Raw genomic sequence first — 24,343 nt, 5'->3', positions numbered from 1 at the left:
TGACCCAGCAAATTCCACTAGGTGTATATACCCAGGAGGATATAAAGCAAGGACTAGAACAGATTACTTTTATACCAATGTTCGTAGAAGTATAATTCACAGCAGCCAAAAGGAGGAAACCACTCAAATGTCCCATGGGTGAGTGGATAAACAGATGGTAGTCCAGCCACACAATGGAATGTTATTCAGCCTTAGAAAAGGGAACGAAATGCTGGTACCTACTACAACATTACGCTGAGCGAAAGAAGCCAAGACACAAAGGTCATCTGTTGTATGATTCCATTTATAAGAAAACATCCAGAATAGGCAAATCCCTAGAGACACAAAGTAGCTGAGTGTTTGCCTGGGGCTGGGGGAGGAGGAACGGGCTGGTGACAGTGTTTTGGAACTAAACAAGGTTGATGTTTGCCCCACACCCCAATGCACTCAATGTCATTGAATTCTACACTTTAAAACGGTTAATTGTATGTTGTATATATTTTACCTCAATGAAAACAAACCAAAGAATACTTATTACCTCAAGTGTTTCCAGCTCAATGGAAGAAAGAGTTCCAACCTAACCAGCTGGAGATTTACATCTTAATCACAGCCCCCTACTTGAAGAAGAACCTCACAAAATGACCGAACGTCAGCGATAGAACCACCAGGAGGCCAGGAGAATTTGACAACTTTCGGAAGGAAGAACAGTTAAAGGAGCTTGACCTAGCTTGGAATAAAAAGAGCCTCCCTCAGGGATGGACAGTGGAGGCTGGAAGGCACACAGTAGTTTGGGATGGAAAACTTTTTTTTTTTTTTTTTTTTTTTTTTTTTGGAAATCAACATATAATGCATTATTTCCCCCAAGGGTACAGGTCTGTGAGTCATCAGTCTTACACAATTCATAGCGCTCACCATAGCACATACCCTCGCCAGTGTCCATCACTCAGAGACCCCATCCCTCTCTCTCTCTCTCTGGTTTTGTCTTGTTTCATTTTTCCCCCCTACCCCCGACAACCCCCTGTCCTGCCTCTCAAATTCCTTATATCAGAGAGATCATATAATTGTCTTTCTCTGATTGACTTATTTCACTTAGTATTATATCTTCTAGTTCCATCCACGTCATTGCAGATGGCAAGATTTCATTTCTTTTGATGGCTGCATAGTATTCCATTGTCTAGATATATACCACATCTTTCTCCATTCATCTGTTGATGGACTTCTAGGATCTTTCCATAGTTTGGCTATTGTGGACATTGCTGCTTAACATTCGGGTGCACGTGTGCCTTCGGATCACTATGTTTGTATCTTTAGAGTGAATACCCAGTAGTGCGATTGCTGGGTCGTAGGGTAGTTTTATTTTCAACTTTTTGAGGAACCTCCATGCTGTTTTCCAGAGTGGTTGCACCAGCTTGCATTCCCAGCAACAGTGCAGGAAGGTTCCCCTTTCTCCACATCCTCACCAACATCTGTTGTTTCCTGACTGGTTAATTTTATTAGCCATTCTGACTGCTGTGAGGTGGTGTCTCACTGTGGTTTTGATTTATATTTCCCTGATGCTGAGTGATGTGGAGCATTTTTTCATGTGTCTCTTGGCCATTTCAATGTTGTCCTTGCAGAAATGTCCATTCATGTCTTCTGCTTTGGGATGGAAAACATTTTAATCACATTTGTTGAGAAATTACAGTAGTGAGCCTCCTATACTGAGAGGCAGTCAAATATACCCGAATGGCTGACAGCCACAGATAGTACACCAGAGATTCCTGAATGTGGAGGATTAGTCAGACTAAATTATAAAATTCCCTTTAACTCAGAGATTTCTGTGAAACATTTTCAAATATCACTTGGGAGGGGTGAGAGAAAAATTCTAGCCCAAAGTCACACCATTTTTTTCTAAGAGGCTACCAAATTCACTGTTACCAGGCATGTGGGAAGCGTGGGAAGAGTAAGAGAAATCATTGTCAGCAAATGAAAATTAAGGGCTAATGAAATAATTTTGAGCTCCTCACATGGTTCAGTTTTAAATCTCATCTGCAAAACCCAAGACCCACTGTCAGATAAGCTATATTCTTTGGGCTCAAAGCTAAATCAGGCTTTGCCATGTGCTCAGGATGTGACCTGGGTCACGTGACCTCACATCTCCGGACCCAGTTTCCTATAACAACTATGTGAGGCGGGGACTGTGATTGTACCCATTTTACGGATTGGATATGTCTGGAAATAAGGTCTCAGGAGCCCCGAAGGCATAGAGCTCACCACTCAACGTGCATGGGTGCTTTATTTAAGTACATCCAGCTGTCATAGCACATACATGTGAAAACAAGGACATAGAATGGTAGCGCTTGATGAAAAGGTCTCCTAGCCCTCCTCTCCCAACTGGGGGCAATCTCTTCGAACTATCTCTTGCTGGAGTTTCCCTGGAAGTACTTCCACGATCCAGATGAGGTATTTTGGATGTTCACATGGGCAGTTTGGGTTTTCACCGGGACACCAGTGGCATTTAGCGGGCCCAGGACGGGGTGATGGGCCTTCAGCAGTGCACAGGAGAGTCTTGCACAATGAAGACATGTCCCCAATTCCTGACCAATTTTTTAATGTCTCTGGACATTTACATAGATGAAAAATCTGCTTCTAGGGTCTGCCCCGTAAAAAATAAGTCCAACTTATATATAAATTTACACAGGATATTTTGCGGTGGTTTTAAGCAACGCGGATTTTTATTTATTTATTTATTTTCAGGAATTTATTTATTATTACTGGAGAAATTGAGGGAAGACGGCACTTTGTTTTGCTTGGAAATTTACCAAGTTGTTCACCATTTTGGAATATCATGGCACTGATGACAAGGCCACTGTTGGTATTCGAATGCCCAATCCAATGCCATACTTCAATCGGCTGGCATCTTAGGGGTTATACTGATTGGTTCTTTTTTTTTTTTTTTTAAAGATTTATTTATTTGACAGAGAGAAATCACAAGTAGACAGAGAGGCAGCCAGAGAGAGAGAGGGAAGCAGGCTCCCCGCTGAGCAGAGAGCCCGATGCGGGACTCGATCCCAGGACCCTGAGATCATGACCTGAGCCGAAGGCAGCGGCTTAATCCACTGAGCCACCCAGGCGCCCGAGATTGGTTCTTTAATTTGGATTTCATTTGGGGGGAGCCAACGGGGCATCATAAATATTTGTTGATAAATGACATTAGATCTGATAAGGTCGTAACAGTGGCTCTCATCTTGGTAATACGCTTAATTCTGTCTTCACCAACTTTTGATAATATCTACTGGCTCCTTGACATGAAACATGAGGACTTATGTCCCTTACATCATCCCTCCTCTCAAAGCTCTATTTCTTTTTCCATCAGACTTTGACAGTATCTTTCGACCCTCACTCGAGCAGCTGGGAGCATGATTGGTGTTGCTTTTTCATTCATATTCTTTCCCGTTCCCCTTTGTGTTGTCTGTGCTTTCACTGGCATATTCAAACATGTCAGAGTTTGCTAACATTTTCATTTGGTTCTGCAAACAGAGCTCCGTGTTTTGTTCTGTCCATAAGGTGACTGTAAAGTTGAAGACCAATTCATGGACTTCCCATTGGTTCAAGAAAGCAGCCATCTTTCTGAGGAACAGGGGAGAAGGCCATACAGTGTTGAAATTGTGCTTGATGGGGGCACCTGGGTGGCTCAGTCAGTTAAGCATCTGCCTTTGGCTCAGGTCGTGATCCCAGGGTCCTGGGGTCCTCCCTACTTATGCTCTCTCTCTCAAACAAAAAAAATCCTTTGAAAAAAATTAGAAATCGTGCCTGATGTGTCAGGAAAATAACTCTAGTAAGCAAGAAGCAGAGAGATTTTAAGAATCAAACATCAAGCCAAGATTCCACCCATAAGGAGATTTTTGCCCCATGGACAAAACTCATAAGTAATTCTGAAACAGAAAGGAGTGTGGGGCACACTTGATTAAACACCCTAAAAAGACTGGAGCAGACAAATTATGTCCTTACATTTTACAATGAACTTGGACTCCTCGACGAGGCATTGAGCATCAGTAAAACCAGTCAAATTGTCAGTTGGAAATGTGATTTCACTTATAGTTTAAAATTAAATAATTAGGAGACCATCCCTACTGTGGAATAAGGTACAACTATGTATTTTGTCCCAAGTCTTAAATTAATTCTTGCTTGCTGTAGAAGTTTGGGAAAACACAAAAGGGTATAAAAATAAAACTAAAAACTCCACTAATCCCAGAGATAAACCTTGTTCATATTTTGATATGTGTTACTATATTGATATATTAATAAGGGTAGGACCTCGGCTATAACAAATAAGCCCCAAAACACATAATGGCTTAAACATAACAGCAGTTTATTTTTGACTCCTGTGAGTGCCCAGGTCGGCTCCCTGCTATCAGTGGAGCAGGGAGGTGTGAGCCTCTGAGCAAGTATAAGCATTCAAGTTGGAGATTTTATGGGTAAGGCCTGGAAGTGGTGGACAGTACTTCTGACCTCATTGGCTAGAACTCAATCACTTAGCTTCTCCTAACTGCTAAGAAGTCTGGGAAATGTAGTCCAGCTATGTGGGCAGAGAGCCAATTTATGTTTGGTAAATTAAGTAATAGTCTCTACTAGTGCGTTTTCTTTTCTATCTTATTTTTTTAAAAGATTTATTTATTGGGGTGCCTGGGTGGGTCAGTCGGTTAAGCGTCTGCCTTCGGCTCAGGTCATGTTCCTGGGGTCCTTGGATCGAGCCCCACACTGGGCTCTCTGCTCAGCGGGGAGTCTGCTTCTCCTTCTCCCTTTGCCCCTCTGCCCAGCTTATGCTCACTCACTCTCTATCTCAAATGAATAAAAAATCTTTAAAAAAAGATTTATTTTTTAAAATTATTTTAAAAGGTTTCATTTATTTATTTGACAGACAGCACAAGCAGGAAGAGCAGCAGGCAGAGGGAGAGGAAGAAGCAGACCCCCCGCCCATCAGGGAGCCGGATGTGGGGCTCGATCCCGGCACCCTGGGATCATGACCTGAGCCAAAGGCAGATGCTTCACCGACTGAGCCACCCAGGTGCCCCTATTTTATTTATTTTTGAGAGAGAGAGAGAAAAAGAGAGAGAGAGGGAGAGAATCATCAAGCAGACTCCCCACTGGGCTTGGAGCCCAAACACAGGGCTCAACCCCTTGACCTGCCAGATCACAACCTGAGCTCAAACCTCACCGGTCACTCAACCAATTGAGCCACCCAGGCGTCCCGTCTAATAGTCCATTTTCTCTCAGTCTTCTAAAATACACATATGTACACACACACATGACAAGGATGATATTGTACGTGTAGCTTTTTATTCTGCTTTAAAAAATGACAACAAAATATCCGAGCATTTTTCCCACATAATTCTTTGCCAGCAAGGCTGCATAATGTATTAGCATACAGATCAGAGTGTCTCAACCTCAGCATGATGGACACTTGGGGCTGGATGGTTGTTCGTTGTGGTGGGGGCTGTTCTGTGAATTACGGCATGATGTTCAGCAGCATCCCTGATGTCCAGTAACCAGGAACCAGTAGCAACCCCTCCCCAGACGGGACAACTAAAACTGTCTCCAGGGATTACCAAATGTCTCTCCAGGGGAAAACCGTCCACGGCTCAGAGGCACTAAACTAGAGCAACAATAATTTATGTAACTTCTCCCCCTTTTATTGAATAGGACTTGCTTCCTTTCTTGGTTTATGTTTCCTCTCACATCTTGCTCTGCGATAAACATCTTTTTACAGTAATTTTGACTGAAACAGTCATTATTTATTTAGGACAAAGTCCCAGAAGCCGGCTTATTAGGTCAGAGGTTATGAATATTTTTATGTCTCTTGATAGGTATTGCCAAATAACTTTCCAGAAAAGCTCTACCAATGTACTTGCCCACCTGCAAAGTAGTCTTGCTTTTTAAATAATATTTTTAGATATCTTATCTTTAAGTCATCTCTACACCCGATGGGGGGCTTGAACTTAAAAATCCCCAAGATCAAGAGTCACGTGTTCTAGCCACTGAGCCAGCCACGTGCCCCAAATCTTGCTTTATTTTTTAAAGGTTTTTGTTACTTGAGAAAATGTATTTATTTATTTATGATTTATTTTTAATAGTTCTATTTTATAAATATATATTTTATTATAATTATTATTTATTATTCAATACAACTATTTTATAATGTTATTTTTATTTTAAATTAGCATTTCTTTGAGTAATAGTCAAATATGCTTATTAGCCATCTTCTGTACCCTGTTTGTAGTGGTCTTGCTAATTTCCCAACTGCTGGGGTTGTTTTTCTTCTTTTTTCTCCTTCTTCTTATGAGTGTTAGGGACAATTACTTGTTGAAATAAGTCCGTGACATTTCCAAAGTGAGTAAAAATTTCTATGAAAATGTGGCTTTCCTTCGACATTGTGTACACAACTTCTGTAACTCGGTTTTTATCACAGCATGTCCTTGTGGCTCTAATATTTGGACAGCTGTTATTTCTTTTCTTTGGTTAAAAAAAAAAAAAAATCCAAGACTTCTAGGGAATGACCGAAAGTGGACCAAAGGGTTGACTTTCATCTTGGTGCACAAAACCTTAGAAGTTTTGGTCCCAGAGTGGCAGACTAAGGTCAGAGCTTGCCAAAATGATTTCAGAATGTCATGCCCGAGTCTCCTGCTGCTTTCACCATCTCCTAGGTGTCTCCCAAGATGCAGGAACCAACCAAAGCCAAGGTTCTTCTCTAACCCAGGACTTAGAATTCCTTTTTGCTCTCTTTCACTTCCACCTTCGGCTCCAGGCTTTGCAAGCCGTCCAGGCTTTGCAAGCCGTCCCCCCATCCATGGTGCCGGGGGGATTCCTGCATCCTTGTGACTACTTTCCTGTAACCCCGGGACAAAAAGTTAAACCTATGAGCTCCCTGTTTTATTAATGTGTAAAGATTGGTTAGGACTAACTCTTCCCCTGGGATTGTGAAAATGAGCCAGTGATCCCCTTGGCACAAATCTCTCCCCCTTTATGCAAAAATAATTATTAGGTTTTCTAGAGCTCTGCCTTGATGAAATCTTCCCTAATACAATAAATTTCAATAGATGAGATGTTTGCTCCCTCCGCCCCTTCTCGATCCTAAAGGTTCTCTCTCTGGGGTTAAATGTTGCTTAGGTGTTAACTACGGACTGTTAGGACTGTTACAGTTTACGTGACGCTCTGTTCAAGTAATACGATGTATCTTCAAAATGACGAAACACAACAGAAACTATGTGTGTTGGGGGCGGGGAATCTCGAGCTCACAAATGTCTCAAAAAGTATCAGCTGTGGACAAATGGCTAAGGGTCTCAGAGCTTTTCTAACACCTTTGGAGACAGGAAAATTATTCGCTAAGGCGACAGAGGGAATTGAAGCCCCGGCCACTGTAAAACCATTAATTCACTTCCAGGCTCCCATGCAAGGCCTGGGCGGTGGGAGAAGCGGGGACGGGGGCGAGTCTGCAGTCTCCCAGAGCCCGACAGGGGTGGCCTTCCAGGGACCAAGATGGCCGATTAAGGACGCCACTAAACCTCTCACCACCCCAGACTGGAGGGTGCCGCCCGTGCCTTCCCACATCACTGTTGCCCACAAGTAGCCTAAGTCAGTGCTGGCCACGTTGGATGCACACTGGAATCACCTGGAAAAACTGCAACCAGGTTTTCAAAGCTCCCCGGCTGGTTGGAATGTGCAAACAGAGTTCAGTAATCACCTGCAGCTCATACAGGATCCGGGACTACGGACCCGGCAAATGCCAATCACTGACCGTCGTGGGGTCGGTGCACGGGCCTCAGTTTCTTCATCTGCGCAATGGGTGAAGACTAGGATTGCAAAGCCCCTTGCAGCTGTTAAACAGTTCGTTTCTGGGACGCGGGTCCGCGCCCCCAGATCCATCACTCCCCCCGCTCCGAATCCCACCCCCACCCCAGCTTCTCGCGTTCCCGCGCCCGCCCGCTTGGGGGGTCCCGGAGGAAGCCGCCAGCACTGCCGGTCACCCTGGCGCGCCCGCTGCCGGGTTCGGGCCCTCGCTGCGGGCGCACAAAGCCCCCGGCGCTGACGTCAGGGCCCCTCTCGGCGCGGCCGGCCCCCAGTGCAGGCGGAGCCGCGCGGCGCTCCCACCCCGGCCCCGGAGCCAGGAGCCAGGAGCCAGCCGCCAGCCCAGCAGCGCAGCAGCCCGCCCGAGCCCGGCCCGCGCACGTGCCCGCCAGACCTGCAAACTTGTGCCACCGGCTCTGCCCGTCCCCGGGGAGCCCGCGCGCCCAGAGCCCGCGCCCCTCCCGCCAGTCTCCAGCCATGGGTAAGCGAGCGCGCTGGCCCCGCGCCACGACCACGGCCCCCGCCCCGCCCCGCCCCACCCCCGCTCAGGTGGGGCTCCCGGGCCACCTCCGCGCCCGGAGGCCGGAGGTGGGAGGGGCGCGTCTCAGGTGTCGCGGACGCCCAGGTGCGCGTCCCTGCTCCGCGGCGGGGGCGTCCCGGTCCCCGCCGCCCCCCACCCCAGCAACCCCCGGCGTGCGGCTCGCGGAAGGGCGAGAGCCGGTCTCCCGGGAGGGGCTGCGGAGCGAGCAGACGGGGCGTCCCGGGCGGTTTTATTGAAGGCTGGGGAGAGAGGAGTCTCTTGCTCATTTCCCGGGACGCTCTCCCCGTGGCCCGAGCTCTCAGCTCCCGGTCCGGTCCTGTCCCACCCTGCCGGGGGCTTCCTGCCTTGCCCCCCCCAACGAAACAAACGCCGGGTTCCCCAAGGCTGGGGTCTTCCGAGAGCCCTTTCTGGAGCCAGGACCCTTGAAACCAGGAGTGGGGGAGGGGAGAGGGACAGCGTGGGTCAGAGGGTCAGCCTCTTTTCTTTGTCCCCCGTTGCAACTATCAAAATGCGGACCCGTGCGCAGGTGGAGACGGTTTGCCAAGCGAATTCGAGTGCGGTTGGGGGGACCGACGAGCAACGGTGAAAGCCCAGTTCTGGAGACTGAAAAGCTCCAGCCTGGCCCCGGGCGAATGTTAGGCGGCCGCGGGATTCTTTCCGTCCCCTCCTAACACCCCGAAATGCTGCCGTCAGCAACACGTCGTTACACTGGGACCCCATCGGAATGGGAACTCGGGAATGCCTTGGCTAACAACCCAGTTGCGCCGCACCCCTGGAAATGTCTGAGAGCGGTGATTGGGAGAGGGTTCTCTCCCTGCTTGTTAATCCTTCTCTGTGGCAGCCACGCTGCGGCCACAAAAGCCACAGACTGAGGAGCCACGCCGAAGCATGCCTAATGAGGAACGCCGTGGGTTTAACCATTGCGGGCTCGTGGTCAGGGCTTGGGAATCGCTGCCCGTCCCCCATCCCCACTCCTGGCCTCTTACCCAGTCTGCATCCCTTTGCTGTTGAGAGAGAGAGTGTGTGTGTGTGTGTAAGTAAGTAAGTGAGGGGGTGTAATTTTGTGCGTATTGTCATTTTGGTGAGGGACAGCATGGAGAGCTTATTATGTTGAATTTAAAGGGAAGAGCAAAGAATTGTATAGTTAATTCTTTTTTTTTTTTAAGATTTTATTTATTTATTTGACAGAGATCACAAGTAGGCAGAGAAGCAGGCAGAGAGAGAGGAGGAAGCAGGCTCCCTGCTGAGCAGAGAGCCCAACTCCTGGGGCTCGATCCCAGGACCCTGAGATCATGACCTGAGCCGAAGGCAGTGGCTTAACCCACTGAGCCACCCAGGCGCCCCTGTATAGTTAATTCTTTCTTAATTTACTAGATGATCAAAATATGAAAAGAAACAAGGCCCCTGAATCCGCAAAGAAAATTTCTTACCAGAAAGTTAGGGGAGAGCTAGGATAAAATCCTTCTAGAAGGGGCAGAATTGCATGACCTCATCACTCAATGCTCCCTTTTATTATCATTATTTTTTAAGATTTTATTTATTTATTTTTTTTTTTTTATTTTTTTTTAAAGATTTTATTTATTTATTTGTAAGAGAGAGAGAGAGTGAGAGCAAGCACAGGCAGACAGAGTGGAAGGCAGAGTCAGAGGGAGAAGCAGGCTCCCTGCGGAGCAAGGAGCCCGATGTGGGACTCGATCCCAGGACGCTGGGATCATGACCTGAGCCGAAGGCAGCTGCTTAACCAACTGAGCCACCCAGGCGTCCCTAAGATTTTATTTTTAAGTAATCTCTACACCCAAGGTGGGTCTGGAACTCACAACCCCGAGATTGAGTCGTACCCCCCCCTCCACCAGCTGAGCTAGCCAGGCACCCCTCAAGGCTTCCCTCCACCCCCCACCCTGTTTTTAATGCTCCCTTTTAAGTGAGGTTCAGACACAAAAATCAGATGACTGCCACTGAGCATGGAATGATTTTGGCAATACTTGGCACAAAGATGTTGAAGTTCGAGGAGTATAATGCACAGGAAAGCATTAACTGGTTTTCCTGAAATAAAGTGATTTCTGGTTCATTAATGCTAGGCATTAGGATTTGTACCAGTTCAAAATGGAGCGTCGAGTTACCACACGGGCACCTTCTTGAGGATGGCTGTCACAGGACCTGGACCTCACTGGGGGCAGGCTTTAGTGTTTAAATAGGTGTGGAGGTGAGATGAAGGGTGTGCAGGTTCTCATGAAGCAAATACCCAACCAGAGGCCTGTTCTCAAGGAAGTACTTTGTGTCTGGGACAATTGTTGGTTCTACACTTCAGTTGCCAATTTATGTTAATTTGTGCATACCTTACTGGTTCTGGCAGTATCCTTGGTTTTAGTTTTTCGTTTTTACATAAAAAAAAAAAAAGTGCCCTTCATGCCAAAAGGAAACACTGATTTCCCTTGGCAGATTCTTCGTAAATACACCACAAGGCCACGAACTGGTTTTATTTTTCCAGATGTATTTAATTACCCAGCCAACGCTTATGAATGTTTTAATTGAAATGATTTAATGTTGGGAAAATTCTCACCATTGGTGCACTGAGTTGGGACTTTGGTTCTTATGCAAGTCACTTCCTTAACCTGGTGTTAGTTCACTTACTGGTAAAAAGGATGAGGTTTATGGAAATAAAGTCCCCTTTGGACTCAAATTTTAAGGTATTCAACATCTTTAAGATGAAAAATTCCTGAGCAGGAGTGGTACATGCACTTTGACCTTTCAGTGTCTCTGAAAACCCGTCTTGTTGAAGGAGTTGTGGGCTTTTTAGGGCCTTGTTGATATATAATTGACAAACCACACAATTTGCACATTCAAGTGTACAAAGTCTGTGATTTTGAGTGTGTTTCAAGTTGTGCCGCCACCACCACTAAGGGTGTCACCCCCTTAAAAGGAAGCCCTGTGCCTGTTCCAAGTTCCACCCCGTCCTACCCCCCCATCCCTCCTCCCCAACCTCTGATCTACTTTCTGTGTCTAGGGATTTGCCTCTTCTGGACAGTTCTTGTAAATGCAACGAGCCAGTTGATGTTTGCAGTGTGTTTGACTACTCAGTAACTTTGGTGGTTTTTGCCCAATGGGAAACTGTTGATGTGTCATTTGTACGCAGTACGTGACCTAAGTGAACGGGGCAAGAGTTACTCTCCTGGCTGCAGGGTTCTGCACTTGGCCAGCGCACACCTGTGCACATGCGCACAGCCATTCCCAGTTTTACTTTGGTTTTCTCTGCTGGGAACTCCTGTTGCTTAACAGATTTTTTTTTTTTTTTTTTTTTTAAGTAATCTCTGGGCGCAAGTGGGGCTCAAACCCAGGACCCTGAGCTCAGGACTTCCATGCTCTAGGGACTGAGCCAGCCAGGCGCCCCCAGAACCCTTACTGTTACCTTATTCACAGCCCTGACGACCTTAGCAACTGCTCGGATTCAGTGTAATAACTTCCGATAGAGGCATCTGGGGAATATCAACCCTGCTCTGACACGGCTCACGTATCCAGAGAGAAACACTGCTTCTGTTTCATTAGTTGTCGTTTTAAATGCAAATTCTATATGAAATGATCAGAGACAGCAAAATAACTCCTGGTTTTCATCCACTTTGTGGTTAAGGAAGTTCTTGTGAGGGTCGTGAATTTAAACAATCATTTCACAAAACAGCATCGCCAGCGACTGGTTCCGAGAGCAGTTTTTCACTTAACATGCAGACAAACCCTCTTTGATTTTGTTAAAAAAGCAGTTTGTCCTGCAGTGAGCCTGGAGGGGAGCGGGGATTCTGCAGGTCTAGCAAGTTCCCCGGGGGTGCTGCTGGTGCTGGTGCAGCAGGTCCCCAGGGTGGGGGAACTGAGGAAAACCAGGGCAGGTGGAGGCCACGTGTGGACCCCAGTAATCGCAGCAACATGCTCTGTGGTCTTAGGTAAATCCTTTTCCCGCTTCTCGATCTCCCTTTACATCAGAATAAAAGGATGTGACGAAGTTATTTCTCTGGGCTCTTACAGATCTAAAGGGGTGTAATTTAGAAAAAAGAAAGGAGAGGGTAATGTTATGCTTGAAAAATAGGGAGAAAACAGCTCCCTAATTGTTTAAACACTATTTGTGTCCGTGAAGGCGGCGTCACAGGACTTACTGGAGCCGGGTTGAATGCTGGCACCGTGTCGTGGCCGCCAACAGGAATATTGGCCCCCCTCCAGGGAGCCTGGTGGAGCGAGCTGTGGTGCTTCCAGCTTTCGCTTCCTCTGCCCTCTTCTCCCTAGAGCTGGCGGCTCCAGGAACCTTTCCCCTCCCCACGCCCGGGGGCCCCCATCACCTTCGGAGGCCAGACTCAGAAGGAAGCCCCCTGAGGAGCCAGACAGGCACACCTTAGGGTCTGGTTCTAGAAGTTTGCTCAGAAATCCAGACGCACTAAGGGTCTCCTGATGAACAGCTGCGCTGGAAGTATTTCCAGATTGTTCTAGTCTCCCTCCCTGTGATTGCAAAGATCTGACATTGAGCCCAACCTCAGGTCTTGGAGAGAGCTCCCTTGAAGTCCGGCAGCAAACTGAAATTTTAAACAACCCTCATAGCCCAGTAGCCCTGAGCTATGTCTGCGACCAACAGGAAATAATTAATTAGTATATTTTTTGCTCCAGCGAAAGCTGTGGCCTAAACCACTTGACCCCTGTGAGGATTTTAGAGCCGGTCCCCGGGTGAAGCGGTTAGATGGTTTATGGAAAATGCCGAAGCGGTGACTCACCTAAAGTGCCACACGTGTGCCTTAAACATTCTATTTAACCTTAATTTGCCAGTATTTTGTCGCAGAGCTGAGGCCTTGGCTTTCCGTGTGAGCCCTGGTTGGGATTCCTTGAAGTCGCAGCCCGAATTGCATTGGCTTCTGATTGTCAGTTTCAGATTCTTTCAGAGTACAGTGAGCGCTTCGGGGCCTGGGGAGCCAGTCTCTGTGCCCAATTCTCTTCTGTGCTCTACCTCACTCCCCTTACACCTCTACAGTCGTCCTGTCCGTGGTTTTAGGCTGCCATTTTGGCAAGTGACTCAGTTGTAAGACTTGCCAAAGCAGTGAGCTTCGGTTCCGAAGAACTAAAAGCTCTTTTGCACACGTTTTATTAGTCCGTGTAGCATGGATTTAAATTTCATAATTTCAGTAACAAACACAGTGGACATCAATAGGTTGGGAAGCAAATACAAGTGACTCTTAGGTACGCAGTCCCGCTGGTGGCTGGTGTCCACCAGATGTCCTACAGAATATAGATGTTTATATATTCTATATAATAATTACATATATAATATAGAATATATATCAATATATTCTATATATTATAGATGTACTACAGAATAGCCTTGAGGCCTTGAAGTCTGTGGACAGTGGTCAGTGTGGTTTATAAAAGGAGTAGAGGATAATAGAGGAATTGGGTGCGTCTGTGGGGTAAATGCTCTGTTAAGGTCATCTGTGTTATCAACACTCAGATCACAAGGTATGTAAAATTATATCGATGTATTATAAAACTGTGATGAATCATACTAAATGAAAGAGGGCGAAGGACCTCAAGTACTGTTCTTTAATAACATGAGTACTTTCAGCACAGATTTTCACACAATAACGGAATTCAGAGCTTGAAGACGCTTCAGAAGTAATCTGATTGCCACAGGCAGACACAAAAACAATTTACAGAGCGGTTTGAATGTTGTGTCATTACTTTTTTTTTTTTTTTTTTTTTTTGCCTTCAGCTTCTTTTTCTTCTTCTTCTTCTTTCTTTTGGCGTCTTAAAATATTTTCCTGTCCTTGGTGAAAAGTACTTCCCTCTCGTGAGATTTCTGAAGTTTAGGGCAGCTTGGAGTGAAAACACCGTTGCGGGGAAATTCATCATTGTTGCCCGGACGGAAAGGTGACTCCTCAGTCGGTCGGAGCGTTTCCAGTCTCCTCTGCAGTTGGGTTCAACGCGTGCCACTGCGATGCCCTGCGACTCTGGGGTCTTGAGTTCTAGTTCGAACCTCACCTTAGGTGTAGCGATAACTTAAAAAAATAAAAAAAAATAAAAATTAACCCCCCTAAACTGAATTCTGTCCTCAAAGCAGCACAGCCATCTCAGAGAGACCGATGACAAATCATAGTAGAAGTAGGTATAGCTCCTGTAGAATGGTTTTCTCTTTCTGAGGAAAATGGGGTGTGTGTGTGGCTGGGGGGTTGGTGTTGGTATTTCAGAATGGGGTTCCCTGGGAAGACTGGAAGGTTGAGCAGGAGGACAGGGTGGCAGTGGCCAGGAGAAGCTGTCCTAGGCCCTGGGTACAGGTATGCAGGAGCCGGCAGTCCAGGGAGGCTGCTGGATTGGGGGTGGGGTGGGGGGTTGGGGGTGGGCGTGGCCTGGGTGTGGGGGCGCTGAGACCTGCGGTGGGGCGGGGCCACAGGTAAGAGCAGCAAAGAACTTCGTGTCACCCTCTTAGCTGGGGAGAATTACCAAGACATTTCAAGCGGGGAAGGGACGGGTGGAACTGCCAATCGGAGATGGAAAGAAACCCCTGAGCTAGAGAATCGTCAGTGTCTAATTGTGCAATTCCAAATGGAAGTCTAGGAGTTGTGAGAAGGGTGAGATCTTGTAGCTTCTCTGAAGCTTCTGGTGGAGACTCGGATTTGAGGTGTTTTGAGAAGAGCGGAAGGGCTTAGGGTGCCGTGGAACAGAGGAAGGAGCAGGCAAGAGTTACAGGTGGAATCCTGAAGAAACTGGCTTGGCCCCAGCAGAGAATGGGGGTGGGGAACAGTAGGAAATAAGACAGGGGCCAGACGCGTTTTAATTACAACTGGGCACGTAGACGGGGATCTTGCAAAAATGTTTCTTAATATTGTGTATGGCCTCCTCCCTTTCGAAGGATAAAGTAGAGAAGGAAAGAAGTGCGAGCCTTTCTGGGATGAGAAGGGTGGGCATTGAAACAGAATCCGTCTTGACTACTTGTGTATTTGATAAGTGATCTTAAAAGTGGCGCTTTTCTTCCTTAAATATTTGAAACAGTTCGCCAGTGAAGTGATCTGGGTCTGGAGTTTTCTTTGTGGAAATGTTTAAAGTTCTACGCCCCCCCACCTGCTCCCTGAGATAGTACTACTCAGATTTACTCTTTCCCTTTGTTTGATTCTGCCAGGTTGTGTTTTTAAGGACTTTGATTTTGTCTAAGTTATCAAGTTTATGGACATAAAGTTTTCCTAATATTCTTGTATAAACTGTTGAATGATGTCCTCCTCAGTTTCTGTAGTGATAGTCCCCTACTTCTTCCTCATGATGTAGGCAATTTGTATTCTCTTGTTCTCAATCAATCTTGGGGATTTATTTTAAAATTTATCTCGATAGGTTGATGCTTACATCTGATTATTCCATCTGCTGGATGAACTGATCACTTAATAAAAAAGGAGTACATTTTCTAGTAATTAGAAGATAGAATTTTAATGTCTAGGAATAAAAACTGCTTATTACTTTGTTAGAAAACAAAATCTGCCAAAGGAAAATGTATTTAAACCTGATCTTTTGAATTTTATCCTTCATGGCTGTGTATAATGCAGTATATTTGAACTCGCTGTGACAAGATGTATGGTAGAGGATGTTGAGTTAGACTTACTGCTTAGTATTTGGTTGCCTGTTTATTTGTTTTCTATAGGACTGTTAGATTCTATTTTCTTCTCGGACTGCTGGAGACAGATACTGAAATAAAAGAAGGCTCCTTTCCTTTCTTTCTTTTTTTTAAATTAAATATTTTATTTTTAAGTAATCTCTAGAACTAGTGTGGGGCTCGAACTCACCACCCCGACGTCAGGAGTCATGTGCTCTACCCACAGAGCCAGCCAGACACCCCTCCTTCCCCCTCGATCGTAGCCTCCACGTGATTGGCATTTTGGGTTGGACCATTCTTTGTCATGAGGGGCTGGTCTGTGCATTGTAGGATATTTACTAGCATCCCTGGTTACTTTGTGCTAGCAACACTCTCCTAGTCGTGACAACCAGAAATGTCTCCAGACGGGGCGAAATAACAATCCTCGAGGGGCAAAACCCTCCCATGTCAAGAACCCTGGCTGTGGAATAAGAGGGACTGAAAACCTTTGGTGCTTCCCCCGGTATTCTAAAATCTCACAGGAGCATCACTGAGGACTTAGTTGAGCACATTTGCTGAACAGGAAGCCCTCTGGTTTGTAAAAGGGCTTTTGCCTTCCAAAAGGGATGCTTGATTTTTCTAGCTGAAGGAAGTTGCCTTTTTTTTTTTAAACCTTTTTTCCAAGATCATCAGAGAATCGAGATAGAATGGGGGCCCTTGCAGACCAGCTCGTTCACTCTTTCTTTGGAGTAAAATGGTAACTAAACAATCTGATTAATGAGACCAAACCCCCCTGGGAATGGAGAGTGTCCTGCATTCCTTTGTAACCTGTTCTGCTGTTCAGCGCACGTACCTCTGAAAGGTCGGAAATCTATATGAAATTGGCCTTGCTTACTAAAATCACTTACATCATCTTTTGTGCTCTTCATTAGGTAGAAAGACATCAAGGATCTAGTCCCATTTTTTTAATATCCGTAATTACCTTGATGGCTTTTCCATATTTAGAATTTATCTCCTTAGCTGTAATCAAATCTACCCAGATTAAGCCTTTAAGGCAACCTTCCGGCACGTTCCGTTCTGTCCTGTCCTGTCCTTAGGGCCTGTAGTTCTGACTTCATTACATTTTTCCATGTGTTCGAGAGATGCAGGCATTGTAACAGAAAAGACTGATTTCCCCCTTGTTGCTCACAGAAATTCTTTCCCACAGCCGTATATTTCCCTGCAGCCCCCTCCGTGCCCCACTCTGTCCATGTGTCCCCCCCCCTCCCCCCCCCCCCCCCCCCGCTCTGCTCCCGCCCCCAGCCCCGCCCGAGACCTTAACTTGGTCTGTTCAGAGAGGTTTGAGCCATTTGGAAACTAGTTCTGGTGTAAAAAGCACAAGAACGTTGGAAGTGCCGGTTAGAAGGAGCCTAGGAAACTGGCTGTTCTATATGTGTATCGGGTCCCTCTGTTAGGTTTAAGAATGTGATGTTTCACAACTCCCCGAAAAGAATGTTTAAACGGAGGGTTTTAAAACGGCAGCTTGAATTCAGGCATCTGTTCTTCACACAAGGAGCAAAGAATGGAGATGCAATTAGCAAAGAAATTCAGACCCTGAAGATAACTTTATTTGATGCAGCACTTTATTTTATATTTTCCATTTAGTTCTCTCATGTGGCATATTCTGACAGTTTCCATGGTAAGTGAAACAGAATTCAGAACATTAAAGAGATGAATTTCCATTCCATGAATTATTACCGTTTCACAAAGCCAGTGTCCTGGATTACCAAAAACGGGTCTGAGCTCTATTACATAAATGCTCTCGTCACAAATACTTTTAGGTGTTTTGTAAGAGGCATGGGTATTATAAAAATCATTTAAAAATTTGCTACTGAAGTAAAATATATACATTGAAAGTGGACAAACCGTAAGCAGACAGCTTGGTAAGTTTTTACCGAATTAACCAGTATGTAGAATAAGAAGTGAAACATTACCAGCGCTGCAGAAATTCCCCACAAGCTCCCTTTGAGGCACCCGACCAAGGGTAACCACTCCTAATTTCTGCCAACATAGTTTTGCCTGTTTTTCTACTTTATATAAATGGAACCACACAGGATAAACCCTTAGGTCTGGCAGCTTTTGATCACCATTAGTAACATTTTAAAACTTGGTGATGTTTTCTGTCTGAAAAATAGAACTGCTTCTACCACTGTGGTTAAAAGCACTTACTAGGGGCGCCTGGGTGGCTCAGTGGGTTAAAGCCTCTGCCTTCGGCTCAGTCATGGTCCTGGGGTCCTGGAATCGAGCCCCGCATCGGGCTCTCCACTCAGCAAGGAGCCTGCCTCCACATCTCTCTATGCCTGCCTCTCTGCCTACTTGTGATCTCTCTCTGTCAAATAAATAAATAAAAAATCTTAAAAAAGAAAAAAAAAATCTTAAAAAAAAAAAAGGCACTTACAAAATGCCTTGATACATAAAGGTGTTCTAGGGAGTCCATAAACCACTGGTTCCTACCCTCTGTTTTCAGTGGAAAACATTGACACAGCAGGTGTGAGAAGGACTTTGAGAATAATTGATGAGCAGTGAGACTAGTACAGGAAAAACATACACGTGGTTGAAGAGATTACAGAGATAAGGTAGCCCAGCCCCATTATCCCCCTGGGAAATGGAAAGTACACGATGGCGATGGCGAGGTTGTAAATAAAGGGGTGTTTGTAGACTAGCGTATTTTTTTCAGGATCTGATCGATACAGCTACTTTATGGCTTCGAGCTGTAAGGATGTAACAGATGTTGAGACCCCTTCCCAGTCAGTTACTGAAAGAAGATGGTGTTTTAAGAATTTTCTGAATTAGGGGCGCCTGGGTAGTATAGTCGGTTGGCATTGGATTCCTGGTTTTGGCTCAGGTCATGATCTCAGGATCGTAAGATTGAGCCCCGTGTCGGGCTCTGCGTCAGGCTCTGCACTCAGTGTCGAGTCTGCTTAAGATTCTCTTTCCTTCTCCCCGTCTCACTCACACTCTCACTCTCTCTCCATAAAAAATCTTTTAAGAATAAATTGTCTAAATTAATAGTAGCTAGTAAACTGTGGCTGGCTGTTCCCAGCACAATGCTGGGAACAGAAGGCCTGGGATGACTTCTGGTTTTCATCCTGACAAGTTTTAGAAATAGATATAGAAGTGTTTTTGCTTGAATGAACTTCTAGTGTTGTTTGGACCTAAACGAGTCATCATCTGCCTTCATTCATTCAGTGAGGAGCTTTGTCTTCTTTTTGACCGCAGTAATGATGTCGTCGTCAGAAGGAATGCTTTGTCGTCACGTGGAGCGAAGTGTCTTCGCTGATCCCCGAGTAGTGGTGTCTGTCACACTGACGCCAACCGTGTGCGAACGTGTGTTTCTCTGTACCGTCACCAGTGTTTGGTATCGTCAACAGTGTTATTTTTCCAAAAATCTGATAGGTAGGAAGCGGTATTTTGTTGTTTTTTATGTTGGAGTTCCTTAGAGAGGTTGAAACTTTTTGGTAGGTTATTGGCTATTTGAGTTTTCTCTTTCTATATATATCCTTGTTTTTTCTTTTCTTTTCTTTTTTTTTTTAGTAGGCTCCATGCCCAACATGAGGCTTGAACTCACAACCCTGAGATCAAGAGTTGTGTGTTCTCCTGACCCAGCCAGCCAGACGCTCCTATGTCCTTGTTTTTTCTTTTCTTTTCTTTTCTTTCTTTTCTTTTCTTTTCTTTCTTCTTTCTTTCTTTCTTTCTTTCTTTCTTTCTTTCTTTCTTTCTTTCTTTCTTTTTAAAGATTCTATTTATTTGAGAGAGAGAAAGAGAGAGCATGCACGTGTGCCCAAGCAGTGGGGAGAGGGAGAAGCAGGCTCCGTGGCTAGCAGGGAACCTGATGTGGGACTTCATCCCAAGACTTTGGGATCATGACCCGAGTCGAAGGCAGATGCTTAACTAACTGAGCCACCCAGGTGCCCCAACCTTGTTTTTTCTTACTGGTCTATAGTGATTTTTTCTTTCTTTCTTTCTTTCTTTTTTTTTTAAGATTTATTTATTTATTTATTTATTTAACAGAGAGAGAGAGAGAGAGAGAGAGAGAGAGAGAGAGATCACAAGTAGGCAGAGAGGCAGGCAGAGAGAGGGGGAAGCAGGCTCCCCATGGAGCAGAGAGCCCCGTGTGGGGCTTGATCCCAGGACCCTGAGATCATGACCTGAGCCGAAGGCAGAGAACCACCCAGGCACCCCTATAGTGATTCTTTATACATTCTGGATATATTAGTCCTTGGTTAAATGTGTCCTCAACCTCCTCTTCCTCTCTGTGGTTTATCTTTTAACTTCAAGGAATGTATCTTTTGTTGTACTTAGTTTTTTGTTGTTATAATAAACCCTAACAGATCTTTTATTCTTTTCTGATTTGTGCTCTTTATTTTTGCCTTATTTTAAAATTTTTCCTAAAAAAAGGAGGGGGGGTGCAGCCTGGGTGTCTCAGGGTCCTGGAATCCAGCCCCCACACCGGGCTCTCTGCTCAGCAGGGAGCTTGCTTCTCCTCCTCCTATCTCCCTCTCTGCCTACTTGTGCTGTCAAATAAATAAGTAAAATCTTCAAAAAAAAAAAAATTGTCTTTATCTCCAAGGCCATGAAGATGTTTTTCTGTTCTTCTATCTTTTCTTGTAAAGTTTTTTTTTTTTTAAGTATGCTTTTCATTTTTCAGTCTTTATTCTGTTGGGATTTTAGTTTTTTGGTTTAAGTATGCAATAGAAATCTATTCTTATTTTATATTTTCTGTAATTAATGGTTCATGCTTTCCCCACTGATTTTTATATAATGCCTTCTCTTGTGTTTTAAATTTCCCTACTGATAGTGTGTGGACATCTCTGGACTCTATTCTGTTTCTTGGCTCTGTGTTTGCCATCTGTGTGCTCAGAGTACACTGTCCTGATTGTTGTAGATGTATAATAAGCCTGGGTATCTCCTAGGAGGATTTTTCTTCTCTTGCTGTTCTTTAAAAGTACCCGAGGTAGTCCTTCTTTTTTTTTTTTTCTTCTTCTTGGTGTACTTTTGGAATCTGCTTTTCATGTTCCGCAAACATCCCCATTAGGATCTGGTGGGCTTAGGAGGAATTTACAGGATAATTTCCATGCTAGTCTGTGTATTTACCATGTCGAATCTTCCATTAGTATACGGGATGTGGCTCTTCATACAGTTAGATCTCCTTTATATTCCTCAATAATGTTTTCATGCATCTTTAAAAAAAAAAAATCTGTTCTTTAATAGATCCCTTCTAGTTTTTGTGGCTTTTTTTGAAAGGGAAACAGTAAATCAGTTGGTGTCAAATCTAATTCCATGGGGTAATACGGTTTCTTTCCACAGACCTGTGGCTTCTGGAAGTACAAGGTACACTTTTCACACAAACACGGAGGCTGTAGATGGAAGCGCATTCTCCATTACCATGTACCTGCCTGCTCATAAGAACACAAGCGAAGTGAGGTCTTTGTACTAAAACGGACCCCTGACATACTTTAGTGACATTAGATAAGAAAACCCTTGATATGTGAAGATGTGGATTTCTTCTTCTTCTTCCTTCTCTTTTAAAAGATTTCATTGATTTATTTGAGAGAGAGCGAGTGAACGAGAGAGAAAACAAGAGAGAGAGAGAGATAGAGAGATCACACAATTGACCACATAAGCCGGGGGAGAGGCAGAGGGAGAGAGAGAAACAGACTCTCAGCTGAGCAGGGAGCCTGATGCAGGGCTCGATCCCAGGACCCTGGGACCACGACCTGAGCTGAAGGCAGAGGCCTAACCCAGCTAAGCCACGCAGGGGCCCAGATGTGGGATTTCTTCTTAAAGAAAAATATGGCTCCATTACAAAGACCAAGTTTATATTCAGCATGCAAATTCTTGGTTGGAAGAGACGAAAAGCCAATTTTCCACTCATCTGTTAGAGTGATGCAGCTAAGGTAATCCTAGAGTGGTTTAAACATCGCTATTCTGGTGGATGGTTACTTCCACATTTGGTGATGTTATTCGAGAAAAGGAACTTTTTTCATGGCCGACTCAAGATTACCCAGTTCCCCTAAGTAGTTTAATGGAAAAGTTTGCCTGGAATATTTTCACATAGCTGTTCACCCTATGCAGAGGAGGCCAGCCCAGGGTTGGAGTGCAAACTTGATTTACTCCAAAAAGTGATTTATTCAGCCATCAAATGAGATTACGTGCACGGCTGTTACCCATCACTTCACAGAAATATTCCGCCACAAGGCCTCAAACGTTTGTTTATCTATTTGGAGGCAACAGAAATCACAAATTTGAATTCTTCTAAGATATTTTAGAGAACATAGTTTTTAATAGACGGTTGTGAACTCCCTTACTGTTGGTGATGACCAGAACAAGACTGGACTGTTGGGACAGTTTCTACACATTGACTGCCCTCCCTGGGCTCCCTCCCCCACCAGCCAGTGCACACATATACCTCCATACATTTATTTTTATTTTTTAAAGTTTTTATTTCTTTTTAAGTAATCTCTACACTGAACGGGGGGCTTGAACTCATGACCCCAAGATCGAGTGGCACACTGTACCAACTGAGCCACCCAGGTGGCATGTTGAGTGTAGAGCCTACTTAGAAAAAATGAGCAAAAAACTACCTCCATGCATTTATTTCTGTTTTTTTAAAAAAGATTTTATTTATTTATTTGACAGAGATGACAAGTGGGCAGAGAGGCAGACAGAGAGAAAAGGGGGAAGCAGGCTCCCTGCTGAGCAGAGAGCCCGATGTGGGGCTCGATCCCAGGACCCCGGGACCATGACCCGAGCCGAAGGCAGAGGCTTTAACCCACTGAGCGACCCCGGTGCCCCTATTTCTATTTTTTAAACAGATTTTATTAATTTGCACTTGCATGAGAGAGCACGCACAGAAGGAGAGGGAGAGAGGCAGAAGCAGACTCTCTGCCAAGCAGGGCGCCTGATGTGGGGCTTGATCCCAGGACCCTGAGATCATGACCTAAGCTGAAGGCAGACGCCTAACCGACTGAGCCACCCAGGTGCCCCACCTCCATACATTTAAGATTTGAGTAATCTTGCAAAAGTCTGCTCATGAGAGTCCATTCTTAAAATTCACCTTTCTGTCATGTGTTTTTGTTTTGGTCTCTTAATATATAGAAACTAGAATTTTAAAATTGAAATCTAAATTTGGATGTGAGATTAAGGTTTTTTTTGTCCTCTTATTTGATCTTTTAGCGATTTGAACACAAATGGGGGTATTCCTGCTTTTTGAGTGCATTCGATTTCTTCAGCCTAACATGACACAGGAGATACCATGAAAAGGAAGACTCAAACTTCTGATCAAAGCAACCATGACGTAGAGTGGGTTGTCCATTAGAAAGCACTGCTTGGCTGGTGGCTTGAAGATGTTTGACTTGCTGCCTCGGTAGACTCTTTCTTCAGTGCTCAGAGGTAGTATTTGGAAAGTCAGATCCTCCCTCATTCAGGGACTGGTGAGCTGTGGAGGCCTTAGATTCTTTAAGAAGTAACAAGTTATTGTGTTCAAAGACTTTGTCACTTAGTCCAATAGTTCTGCTCTGGGGTCAGTTTTGCCCCCCGACCCCCAGGGAACAGCTGGCGATGTCCGGAGCCATTTTTGGTTACTACCCCCCAGGGGTGGAGGCCAGAGATGGTGCTAGACATTCTACCTGGGGCCCACGCGCAGACTGAACTTTTTGAAGTCCAAAAAGACATTCACTGCAAACCTTTAAAATAATAGGCTGTGGCAGGGTTTGGGTTTGGGGCTGAGGTAGAGCGAGGGACTGTAGACCCCAAATAAAGGGGCCCAGGCGTGGGAGTTGCAGGCTTCACAAGGTACCTTTCTGAAGGGGAGCCTTCAGGACGAGCGTCTCTGACTTGGACGCACCTAGTCCTAGAAGTTACTCATTATTGGTGCTGTTGTGGACCTGGTAGTTTAATTCCGCTGATGGCCACTGAGTTCATACCACAATCAAGGCTTTCTTGGTGACAATATGACACAATGACGAGACAAATGGTTACGTGTCTGATAAGAAATGGATCCTCATTAGATTCAGAAAATTCTTTTTACCTGAGGAGTCCTATTTATTACCAGCCTCGTTCTAACAAACTCTCCAGTGCTCCTGTAACAAAAAAGCACAGAACATTGACATGAACCAATTATTTTTGCATTCTCCATTTAATTTTAAGTAGTAAGGTTAACTTTTTTTTTTTTTTTAAAGATTTTTATTTATTTGAGAGTGAGAGATCACAAGTAGGCAGAGAGGCAGGCAGAGAGAGAGAAGGGGAAGCAGGCTCTCCATCGAGTAGAGAGCCCGATGCGGGGCTCGATCCCAGGACCCTGAGACCATGACCTGAGTCCAAGGCAGAGGCTTAACCCACTGAGCCACCCAGGTGCCCCAAGGTTAACCTTTTTATTCTAA

The 24,343-nt window shown here is 45.1% G+C and overlaps 1 protein-coding gene across 2 annotated transcripts in view; it reads left to right on the top strand.

Moving 5' to 3' along the window:
- Window positions 1-7,907: 7,907 nt before the first annotated feature.
- GPM6B (glycoprotein M6B) overlaps window positions 7,908-24,343 on the top strand; it is a 152,155-nt gene continuing 135,719 nt past the window's right edge. Inside the window, exon 1 of one of the 2 annotated variants that reach the window (XM_059158641.1) lies at window positions 7,908-8,284. In XM_059158641.1, coding sequence (XP_059014624.1) covers window positions 8,281-8,284 — 4 coding nt within the window. In that variant the 5' untranslated portion in view covers window positions 7,908-8,280. The remainder of the gene's footprint in view (window positions 8,285-24,343) is intronic. The other variant, XM_059158638.1, reaches the window with a different exon arrangement.

This window comes from Mustela lutreola, chromosome X, assembly GCF_030435805.1.
Source record: "Mustela lutreola isolate mMusLut2 chromosome X, mMusLut2.pri, whole genome shotgun sequence".
In the NCBI taxonomy this organism is placed as follows: domain Eukaryota; kingdom Metazoa; phylum Chordata; class Mammalia; order Carnivora; family Mustelidae; genus Mustela; species Mustela lutreola.
This window is presented reverse-complemented; position numbering and strand designations above follow the sequence as displayed.